The 11,443-nt window shown below is 36.8% G+C and overlaps 1 protein-coding gene and 2 long non-coding RNA genes across 3 annotated transcripts in view; 1 reads left to right on the top strand and 2 right to left on the bottom strand.

Annotated features, from left to right (window-relative positions):
• Positions 1 to 2,231: 2,231 nt before the first annotated feature.
• The window catches only part of LOC103471638 (uncharacterized), a 20,360-nt gene continuing 11,148 nt past the window's right edge, over positions 2,232 to 11,443 (bottom strand). Inside the window, exons 3-4 of the long non-coding RNA XR_001777001.1 lie at positions 2,907 to 2,946; positions 2,232 to 2,764 (exon numbers count right to left, since the gene is read on the bottom strand). This is a non-coding gene — a long non-coding RNA (uncharacterized LOC103471638). The remainder of the gene's footprint in view (positions 2,765 to 2,906; positions 2,947 to 11,443) is intronic.
• Positions 5,112 to 11,443, top strand: part of slc25a43 (solute carrier family 25 member 43) — a 15,936-nt gene continuing 9,604 nt past the window's right edge. The window contains exons 1-3 of the mRNA XM_008420788.2: positions 5,112 to 5,598; positions 7,822 to 8,063; positions 8,148 to 8,320. Of these exons, the coding sequence (XP_008419010.1) occupies positions 5,324 to 5,598; positions 7,822 to 8,063; positions 8,148 to 8,320 (690 nt within the window). The 5' untranslated portion in view covers positions 5,112 to 5,323. The remainder of the gene's footprint in view (positions 5,599 to 7,821; positions 8,064 to 8,147; positions 8,321 to 11,443) is intronic.
• Positions 10,017 to 11,443, bottom strand: LOC108166652 (uncharacterized). Its single transcript, XR_001777002.1, has 2 exons — positions 11,395 to 11,443; positions 10,017 to 11,292 (listed from the first exon to the last, which is right to left on the bottom strand). It is a non-coding gene; the product is annotated as an uncharacterized LOC108166652 (long non-coding RNA).

Raw genomic sequence — 11,443 nt, 5'->3', positions numbered from 1 at the left:
TAATTCGCATTTATGCATTACTTTGTGTTGCTCTGTCACATAAAATCCCATGTAAATAAGTGGAAGTTTGTGTTTGCATAGCGACAAAATGCAAAAAAATACTTTAACAGTGCCCCCAGAAAGCATTTGTAAAGTATTTACAGGTCTGTCGTAATAAAGATGCTTCCCAGTAATGAGGCGCTAAGTCCCATTTATTATTCCTAACAAATCCTGACGGCCTTTCACAGTTTGCATCATCGGATAAATCGCAAAATGTGAATAAGGCCTCTTCGCATAACAAGTCTCTCAGTCCTGTTAAGTGAGCCAGGACCAGTTTGGCCTGAGCCTCACATTTAGAGGTGTGAACGTGGCACGACAGTGAATTGTACTCATCCTTGATTTTTTTTTTTCTTTTCTCACCAACACTCCCCCTCCTCCATTAAAACAAAAAAAGACCAACACACACAGGCAGACTCCCCATCCCCCACCCTTTCTTCCCTTTCCCCTCCCCTGCCAACACAAGACTGTGATGTGACAATCTTAGATAAAAAAAGGCGAGAATTTTATTGCAGCAGTCTGTGAGGCTGGCAACAGACCTCCATTGTGACCCACTGCTGCAGGTTCCCTGGTGTTGAGCGCCCTCTGTTGGCCGCGTCCTCTCGGGTTCCTGCACTTCAAAGTGGGAGATCAAGGGCCAACTTGCGCATGACATCCAGAGAATGACAATACCACAGCCAGCCTACGACTGCTGCAAGGTGCCTGCTGCAGGGACACAAAGGCATGCAGGCAGCTCCCGCGCTGGTTCTCCTCACGGAGGAATGGGAGGCGGGGTGGGGGGGTTACATACAGGAAGGAGGCAGTGCAGCGACTGTGGTGAGCAGAGGCTACATGAGGGGAAGTGGAAGGACAGCAGAGGAGACAGGCTGGCAACAGATTGTCTGAGGTGTCCTGTTTGATTGCTGAAGCATTAATTGATAAGATTCATCACTTATCTTTATGTTTCTTTGAACTGGTTAGGATCGGTCTGGGGGCGAAACGAAACTAGTACATTTCTTTGGCACAAAATTATTCTTAGATCAGTTCTGCCTATTTAGGTTTAGGGTGTCTTGTCACTCTAAATCTAAATAAGCTGCTGCTGGCCACGGCCAAAGAAATAAACATTTACACTCGCACGTGAAAATGACTGCAAACAAATGCGCAATTATGAAACCGTACAACTTTGAAAAGCAGAAGTGGAGCCTTCTGTACAACCAACAAAAATGCAGGAAGTGGTGTCTGGGTGGTAAGTCAACACCAAAACGCTTGTCTTGTCCAATAGCTATTGTACAGCGTATATAGAGGTAAAACCAGCTGACCAAACGTGCTGGAGCTTCACTGGCGTTGCAAGGTGAGGGGCAGTCACTGCTAAATTGTGTCAATACATTCAGGAGGTTTTTGAAACGGCACATTTTCCAGACATAAAAACATTACATTATTGCCGAAAACCGTCTGGGTGTTTTTTTGGCCAGTTTTCAGAACCATCTGAGACCCAAATGGAAGTACAAACATGCAAAACGTGAATTTTGCATAACAGGTCCCTTTAAAACATCAGACTATCGATACATGACAGTGAGGTCAAACAGCTTTCTGACTGTATTTTCCAGAATATAAATTACACTTTTTTCATAATTTGGCTGGTTCTTCCAACTTGTAAATTTTTTCCTCTTCATGACGCATTTTTTGACTGACACAACTTGTACTCTGAGCCAATAGGAAAGTATGTTACGATCCTCACCTGCCAGCTGAACCTACACTCCTAAAGTAAATGAAAGCATGCATAGCTGATGTAAACCAGAAAAAGCAGAAATGAAACTCACGTTTTTAACAGAGCCAAGGACACACCTGCATCCACACTGCAAAAACACAAAATATTACCAAGTACTTTTGGTTTAGTTTCTAATGTAAATATATGAACACACTTTAAATAAGACAAAACTAACTTACAAGTAACTTTTCAGCAACAAATCAGAGCTTGTTTTAAGAAGATAATTACTTAATACTGATTTTTTTTTAAGTTCTAGTTCCGCTGTCAGATTATTTCACTTTTAACAAGACATTTCTCCAGTGTTATCAATTTTTATCAAAATTAAGCAATTATTTACCTAAAAAACAGCTCCAACATTTTGTTGAAAAGTTACTTGTAAGTTAGTTTTGTCTTATTTAAAGTGTGCGCAGATATTTACACTAGAAACTAGACCAAAGGTAATATTTTGTGCTTTTGCAGTGTGGATACGGGTGTGTTCTTGGCTATATTTTTTTAAAAAGCGAGTTTCATTCTGCTTTTCTAGTTTACATGAGAAATGCATGTTTTCTTTTATTTTAAGAGTGTGGGGTCTGTTTTTTAGGGTCCATCAGAGGATCATCCTGTACTTTCCAGAGTATAAGTCAGCATAAGTCGCATCAGTCAAAGAATGCAACGTGACGAGAAACATGTAACTGGACTACAAGTCACATTGCAAGTTAGTTTTGTCTTATTTAAAGTGTACTAATGTATTTCCACTAGAAACTAGAGCAGAAATAGTTGTTAAGTTTTGTGTTTTTGCAGGGCGGCCCTAGAAGCCGGAGTGGGGGGGAGTGGGACCAGCGGCGTCTTGTGATCAGGCTGTCATTTCCTCTCCTCGACTCTGTTGTTCCTGAAAAAGGCCTTTGAGAAGGAGCCAAGTGGTCCTGGCAGTGACAGTAGGTGGGCTCCTCGCGTGGATCTGGTGAGACCGTCAGAGGGGGGAGAGGAGGTCTGGTTGGGCCCCTGGTAGGCCGAGACGAAGAGAAAAAAAAACACGGGGATGAAACAAGACAGCGAAATCCTGTCCCTGGTGGCGAATACACTTCACAGCAAACCAGAGGTGATTTACGGTACAGTAAAGAAAACAATCTAAATGATGACAAACCTGTCTGGTGCAGACTTATGATGGCAGCGCGACTGCAGATCTTGAAAGAAAGAGGAAATGAGAGTATTTAAAATTGAAACTCTCCTTTTGCCACACTACAACCACAAACTTCTGTGTTTTATTAATGCTTTAAATAAACACAGAACAGACAACACATAGTTGTTAAGTGGAAAGAGAATGAAACATTATTTTATACAGAAAATAACCTTAAAAGTGTGGCATGCATTTCTGCAGATGGCCATTTTTATTGATACTCCCATAAAAATCACCTTGAACTTTTGATCAAACTATATCCAGATGTTAGAAAGGCCTAGTCAAAGTCCAGACTTAACTAAATTTAATAGCTAGTGGAAGGAACTGAACATTTCTGCACGTTTTGTTGCAAACATTTCAGTTAGATGCTGCAGCAAAAGACAGATTAACTAAATGTTGACTCAGAGAGGCTGCATATAAATGCACACCACACTTTTTAGATTTTTAATTTGTAAAATGTTTTGAAAAGTTTGCTTCTACTTCACAATTATGTGGTGTTTTCAGTTAGTATATCACATAAAATATCATAAAAATATAGAAAATGTGTAAAATGTGGCAAAGTTCAAGGTTTATGGATGTGTTAGTCAGATACGGTAGCTGCTATAATAAAGATAAAAGTTATATAATAAGTTACCTCTCTCAGCCCAGAGGGTATAGTAACCTGAAAATGAAGAGTCAAAATCAGCTTTATGCTCAACAAATTAAACTTCTGATAGAAATTCAAAAGGGTTTTTTTAGATAATCATCTGTTTGTACTGATGTTCTCATAACGGATCAAAAGGAAAATACAAAGTTTCTGTGAATTCATCCTTCATAAAGTTCATGCGTTTTTCCACAAAATACAAAAGTCTTGCAGCAAAAACGTCAAAGGCGATTATTTGTAGTCCCATTCATGTTCCCATCTGACCTCCACTGAAAGGCCAAACCCAGAGAAACTCGGAAGGAGCTGCAAAGAACCACAGATATTTAAAGAGTTTAAGTTTAAAATCGGGTTGTTTGAAATGGCAGAATGGTTGTGTGGTTGAATGGTTATGGTTGTAGCGTGACCGAATGTGAAATTTTTCATACAGCTAAATTATACGGAAAAATTGTAAAACAAATATTTTGGCCTTGGTTATGAAAAAAAAACAAATCTAAAACAATTTTAAATAAATAAAAGTAAAATGCATTCCTTCATGATGGCATATGACATTTTATTGACCAAAATGTAGCATCTAAAACTGGACTTGGGCTAAAATGACAAAAAGATTTCCAAATTATGACTAAAATTAAAATATGTTTCAGTCAAAATTATGACTAAAGGAAATTAAAATGTGGAGTTAAATTTAAGAAATTGTTGAACATTTATTGATATAACTGAAGAATAAAATAAAGTTGTAAATTATTCCATTTACTGTCTATACCCACTTATCCTACCATGTGTCTAATGATCATAATCATTTTATAATTAAATGTATTTATAATTATCTGTATGTGTATTATACATACATAAATGTTTAAATATTATATTAATTCCCTATAATAAAATTTCAAACAATAAAGTCAATGTTCATTTAAACTATTTCCAGGTCCCAGGGTTGAAGTGGACCATTTCAAGCTGTCGCTATGATTCTTTAAACCCCAACATTTGATTGGTTGACCGGGGCAAAAAGTTCACTTCAGATCAATTAAATTGATCAGAGCAGTTTAAGCCCAACCTTTTAACTTCTACAGGTAAGGCTGACAGCAACACAAAACAGTTTAATAATAAATAAATACTACTAACATGTGTCCTATGGATAGTAAAATGTGTATTGATTATTCATGTATGTAAAGCCTTTTGATGTATGGAGGACCAAAACTGACAATTAAAAATAAAAGCAGAAATATGTGTATTTTGTGTTTCCTTCTCCCTATACACGTGTTTTCATTAAAAATTTATATATTTTATTTTTTATTTTCCTTATGTGTTTTCATCAAGAAATGTATATATTTTTTTCTTTCCTTTTTCCTTTATACATGCGTTTTCATCCATAACTGTAGTTTGTGTATGTTATTATTAAATAGCCTAGATATTTTTATGCACCCAGTTTTGAATATTTGCACTTTTGAACTGCCATACTTACTTGTCTACTTTCGTCCTTAAAACTGCCCATTTATTTGGTTAAAAGTAGGTCAAGGAGCGCCCTCTAGTGTTTAACTGAGTTCTCCCACAGGATCAAATCAAAGTGACGTGAATATTTTTGTCACATAACACCACAGGCCCGCGCAGTACACACACACCTTCCGGGTGTTTAAAATTAGATGTATGTCACCCATCCACGCAGGTCGCTAGTTGTCCCTCGAAGAACATCGAAACCCAGCCGGAGGATCGAGTTCAGAGTTCAGGCTAAACAACCAGAGAAATGGTGGTCTCGGTGAAAAACGACACCCGGCTGACCAGTTCTCAGAGCTTCCTCTGCGCTGGTTTCGCTGGTTTGTTCAGCAAAACCGTCACGTCTCCTCTGGAAGTGGTGAAAATTAAAAGTCAGGTGGGAACTTTTCACGGCAAAGGCGGATTCCTGCAAACATTTATCGTCATCTACCAGAATGAGGGACTTCGAGGATTTTGGAAAGGGAACATGGTCTCCTGTCTCCGGCTGTTTCCATATACAGCAGTTCACCTAACCACATACAAGAAGTAAGTTTAGCAGGAAAATATATAATAATGAGATTAACTGCTTCAAATTGCATCTTATTTTATAGCTGCTTGTGTTATTATTCATTTATTACTTAACTTTTAGTACACACCGACTTTGCAAATTGGTGCTATTATAAATTTGGATTAAGCATTTTAAGTCGTGTGATGTGTTAAAATGGAAAAAAGGCTGTTTTGTTATTGTTTTGCCGTTTACTTTACAGATACGGAAATACTTCCTGTTTTGACCGTGTGATACGCACCCTCTTGTTTCCAGCCAATCAGAAGCCTCCATTTACTCAGTCGATTTTTAAACAGCAAGATGTTTTGTTTGCCCGAAGTTTTGTCTGGCAGGTTATGATAAGTTTAATCGGTAATCGCCAGAAGCAGAAATACAGTATATAAAACAATTTTAGAGATATAACAAAAGCAATATTATATTTTGCCTCCTAACTTCACCAGCTTCTGCGGATTGAATAAAGTTAATACATTAGGACTCAAACTTTCATTAGAAATATAGATTGATAAGCTAACTATTACAGAACTTGTAAATCATCTGTTGATTTTTTAAAAAGTAACAAGTTAAAAGTAATGGTTGAAACTGTTCAACATTGAATTAAAATCTATATTACTACCATAAAATGTTATAAATTGATAAGAAATCGTCATTCTATAGATACCAAATTTTTTTAAATTGTTTATTAGTTTAATATTTTTAAATGTTCTTATTAAATTTTATTAGATTTCATTTTGACATTTTCTTCCTTACTTAAATTATGTAATTAAATACTGTGTAATTAGTGCAACATGAACGGGAGCATTTTTTAAATAGACCGTTGCTAGATGATATATTACAGAAGAAAAATTACTTATGTGTTCAAAGCTTAAATATCTTTAGCAATAAAAACATTTAGTTTTGTTTACAAAACGTTTTTAATGAATGCAAAACACACACTGTCTGTAAATTATACATGTTTAGGAATTGGGCCAAATTAGCTTTTTGAGCTAATTATTACCTTTTAAAAATATTTGACCAAATAAATATTAATCACATTATTATTCAGCTGTAAAAAATAACTGTGTTTCATGTTTAAATTGTTTGGGGTTTTTAAAACTTGCTAAAAGGGGAATTCCTGCCTGTGAGACTAAACTGAGGGCAAACGGAATGAAATCACATGTGCTGGGTTACCAGAGGGCAAAACAAACTGCTGAGCTCTGACAGCATGGCTACAGGAAAAAAAGGCATTAAGCTGAGCAGTAATCCAGCAAAGAGCAATAAATCCGGCTGGTCATGCTTTATAAACACGTGTATTGAATTCATAGTTTTATAAACATAAATTATTCAGTGCTCACCTTTTCCTGTCTAGAAGCGACAGCAGCAACTGTTCCAGGAAAAGAAACCCCTTTCCTCTTTTAGCTCATGTTTTTTTATTATTATTTAAATCATATTTCCTGTTGAAGGTTTCAGGTTATCAGCCTGAAAAGTAAAATACTGAGCATAAACAACCACAGAAATATATATATTTTTTACATTTAAACAACAGTTGTAGTTTTTACACCGATGTAGAAAGTGTTTAATATATTAAACAAGAGCCACAACACTTGTTGAATCTAAGTAGATAAATAAATAAGAGATTTTAAAAATGTTATTGACTTATTTTAATAATCGATCATGCTGTCTGTCATCCTGAAAATTAATTGATTCTTCGGACAAAAGAATTGGCACATTGTACAAATTTTTAACTAAAACACTTAAGCCTTTTTCATACAGCATTAAAAATATACTAAAAGACACAAATAAACGGATAATACAATTTTTTTGAATAAGACTTAAACATTGCATTGCCTAAAATACAATAAAAATAAATGTGAAACCAAAACTGCCACTTGAGGAGTTTTGAGTAAAACATATTTACAGACAAAGGTGTTTTATATAATCTTTTATTTATACAGGAACAATCTCTTGAGACGTATTGTCTCTTTTACAAGAGATACATTATATGCTGCATACATCACAAAAAGACAAATGCAAATGAATAAAAAGAGCAAAACGTACATATTTTTTAACAGTTTTTGTTTAACTACTGCTCTGAAAATATTGCTTTTTCACCAAATTACCATTTTTTGAGTATGCATACTCCGGTTAATCGATTACTAAATTACTAGATTACATTTTTTCAAAGATTGATTCATCTCTGTTCATTATTGACGCCTGTTTGTGTGCAGCATCGTCCACCTTCACATGGATGAGCTGGGCTTCATCTCCCAGTGGAGGGCCATATTAGCTGGCGGACTGGCTGGCGTTGCTGCCGCCCTGCTCACGTATCCTCTGGAGGTGGCGGAGACCCGACTGATCGTCCAGAACTGCAGACAGCGGACCTACATCGGCGCAGCTCACACCATCTCAAAGATCTACAGGAACGAAGGCCTGCCTGCTCTCTACAGAGGATTCTCCCTCACCGTTCTGGGTATGCACAACGCATTTATTCAACAGATGAGTCTGACATTGATACTGAATTATTTTCTACTTCCTCCATCTTCTCCGTCTGCAGGTGCGGTTCCCTTTTCAGTCGGATGCTACGCGGTTTACATGAATTTGGACAAGCTGTGGCAGGAGCCGTCGTTTCGCTTCACTCCTCTGCAGAACTTCATTAACGGCTGCATTGCAGCGGGAGTCGCTCAAACGCTCTCATACCCCTTTGAAACCGTTAAACGGAAAATGCAGGTGGGTAACGAGCAGCTTAACTAATTTAATTTCGTCTACTTTTCCTCCATTTTGTGTTATTTTTATAAATTTGTTAATGAATAGTATAAATGACAAATTCACAAAATGAAGCCTGCAAACAGGAATGATAGTTCCTGAGAAAAATGTGTCTTCAGTGGGTTAAAGGAGAAGAAAGTCGTATAAATTCACATATGAAAAGGAAAATATAAAATTGTTTTCAGTTTTCTGGAAACTGATTGTGATGAGGTGGATCCACCTTTGAAATTGCACAATATCAAAGTAAATAAAATATTAAATGTTAAGTTTTGTCAGAATTTTAAAATTAGGCTTTGCAAAAACACACACACACACACACACACACACACACACACACACACACACACACACACACACACACACACACACACACACACACACACACATATATATATATAATAATTCCCTTCTCACCCTCCGCGGGTGGTCTGTTTCATCCTCTGAGCTCGGGTCCTCTACCAGAGGCCTGGGAGCTTGAGGGTTCTTGGCTGTTCCTAGAACTGCACATTTCTGGACTGAGATGTCTGATGTTGTTCCTGGGATCTGTTTGAGCCACTGCTCCAGTTTGGGGGTGACTGCCCCGAGGGCCCCGATGACCACAGGCACCACTGTGGTCTTCACCTTCCAGGTCTTTTCCAGTTCCTCCCTGAGGCNGTATGTATGTATGTATGTATGTATGTATGTATGTATGTATGTATGTATGTATGTATGTATGTATGTATGTATGTATGTATGTATATATATGTATATGTATGTATGTATGTATGTATGTATGTATGTATGTATGTAGCTTTTATCAATGGAAAAAAGCAGACAAATTACTTTCATGTAATTTAAAAACAATAAATATTTGTCCTGCCAGTGCATGTAATTGGTTCAAATGGAGAATTTTTATTTTTATTTTTGAGAAAAATTATCCCAAGCAAAGTCATCTTAAAATGGGAAATGTTTGATACAAAATAAAGTATTTTTCCATCTGTTTTTTCATCTGGTGACTTTTCCAGATCTGCTTTTAATTACTTTTACTAAGCTTCATTAAATAAATAAACTATAGTTTTTCTATTTTACTAAATAGAATCTAAAGGAATTTGAAAACTGAATTTCTCTATTTTGATAAAACAAATATACAAAACTCTTTTTAAATGTCGGACCTATATTAGTTTCCCACACAAAATACGACTAGTTTATACGTTTAATTAAAATATTTGATGCTCAGGTGAGAAAATTCACAGTATAATTTCAGAATCACAAGAACCTGTTTACAGGAACCACCCTGAAGCTAAATAGTTTATGAACACCAGACTGCTGCTCACAACAAAAACATGCTGCTAAAAGCACAAATTATGCTAAATATTAAACATCAGAATATTATTTAATACTTTTTCGTGACGTTAGACCTTAAATCAACTCGACATATCTGTGGCAGATGGAAACCGCTCGTTCTAAGCAACAGAGATCCTTCGTTTGATGAAAAAGTTGTTGCCACAAAGTTTTCTAAATTACCTTGTTCCTCTTCATGATGTTTTTAATTACATAAAAGTTTCAACTAAATCAGAAAATATTCAAAAGAAAAGTGTGACTTTTGTTAAATATGAAATAAGCATCGAGATTCATTTAAACCTTTGTTAGTTTACCACATTATTTCACTTTTTTCTTCTTCCATTTATAGTGGAGGGATACCAGCAAAATTGTCCATTTCTGTACATATTATTGGTCTAAAATCCTCTAAAAATGTCTGACTGCTCTAAAGCAAGTAGGCAATACACCGATCAAGCAATACACTTTTTAAAAATCTGTTTACTGTATACAAACCGGATAAATTGTGATGTGGTTTGTATAATGTAACTAACATTTCAGGTTTAGTATAAAAGTGCGGTCAGCTGCACAGAAAAACATAAATATGATTAGATCAGATTTTATCCTGCTTCAACTTGTTGCACAAGATCCTGTGAAGCTGCTTTCCTGCCACAGTTTCACCAGAAGGGGGCAGTAATGACGTGTCCACGTTATTCACTAAAGCCTTAGAGAGGCCATGAACGAACTGAACAACGACCTTTACTAGACAGAAAAATAAATCTCCGTTTAAAAACATGCCTATTACATAAGTATTAGTAAATGTGTATTATGTGGAATTGGTTCTGCGTGTTTAATAATCTTTAGTTTGCTTTTCAGACCCTTCTGGGTTTATTAGGAAGGACACACAGGGAACAATGGTTCTGCAAAGGACTGGGCACTTCATCCGGGTTTCGTCTGCTTATTATTAGCTGCCACAAGGTTTAACAGCAGCTGGGAATGTGAATGTGCCTCAGGTCCGTCAGGCTATAGATAAGTTCTCTAAAGATAGACTGTCATATAGCAGCAGCTCTGAGGGCTGTGCATTTCCAGATAATACAACCTACTGCGCTTTATTATACAATTTTTATTGAAATGCTTCCATTTAATGAGAAGCGTACGGTTAAACGTTAACCCACTGCAGAGAAAAGATTAAAAAGATGCTTCCAGAGCCATAGGGTAATGATTTAAGATGAGCTCCGTACAGTTTAACTTCTTCTTCTTAACGAGTTTATGTGTCAACTGGAAATTTTAAGACGCCCACATGTGACCTCAGCAGCCGTAACGCCCACATGATGGCCAGCTGGATGTACGACAGAACCTACGTGAACTCGGAGACGCTGAGGGCGCTAATGGCGGCTCAGGAGGTTAAATATCTGGAAGTCCAGCAGAGTCAGAGGGGAGGAAGCCTGTTGGAGGTGAAATGACGTCTGCAGCCTAGAAAAGGCGATACGGGAGATTTCTCTGGAGGGTTTCTAAACTGTAGCAGTCCCTCAGACCCAAGAAAACACGGAGAGCTTCGACGGGTGCAATAGAATTATATTTACTTCTTTCGAACCAAGTTGTTGCACTGAATACACCGTGCTTCGAATACACCGTGAAAACTAAAAGAAAAGAAAATACATTTTGCTTAAGTGCTTTTGTTTGACAAACATGAATACATAATAATAACGCTAACTTAAACTTATAGAGCTCTAAACATGTACCTCGCTCCGCTGTCCAAGGGCTGCAAAGTTTATGGCGGTAAAGTCCGTG

The sequence above is a fragment of the Poecilia reticulata genome, linkage group LG10, assembly GCF_000633615.1.
Source record: "Poecilia reticulata strain Guanapo linkage group LG10, Guppy_female_1.0+MT, whole genome shotgun sequence".
Classification (NCBI taxonomy): domain Eukaryota; kingdom Metazoa; phylum Chordata; class Actinopteri; order Cyprinodontiformes; family Poeciliidae; genus Poecilia; species Poecilia reticulata.
The sequence above is the reverse complement of the archived record's forward strand: the minus strand, read 5'-3'. Positions and strand labels throughout refer to the sequence as shown.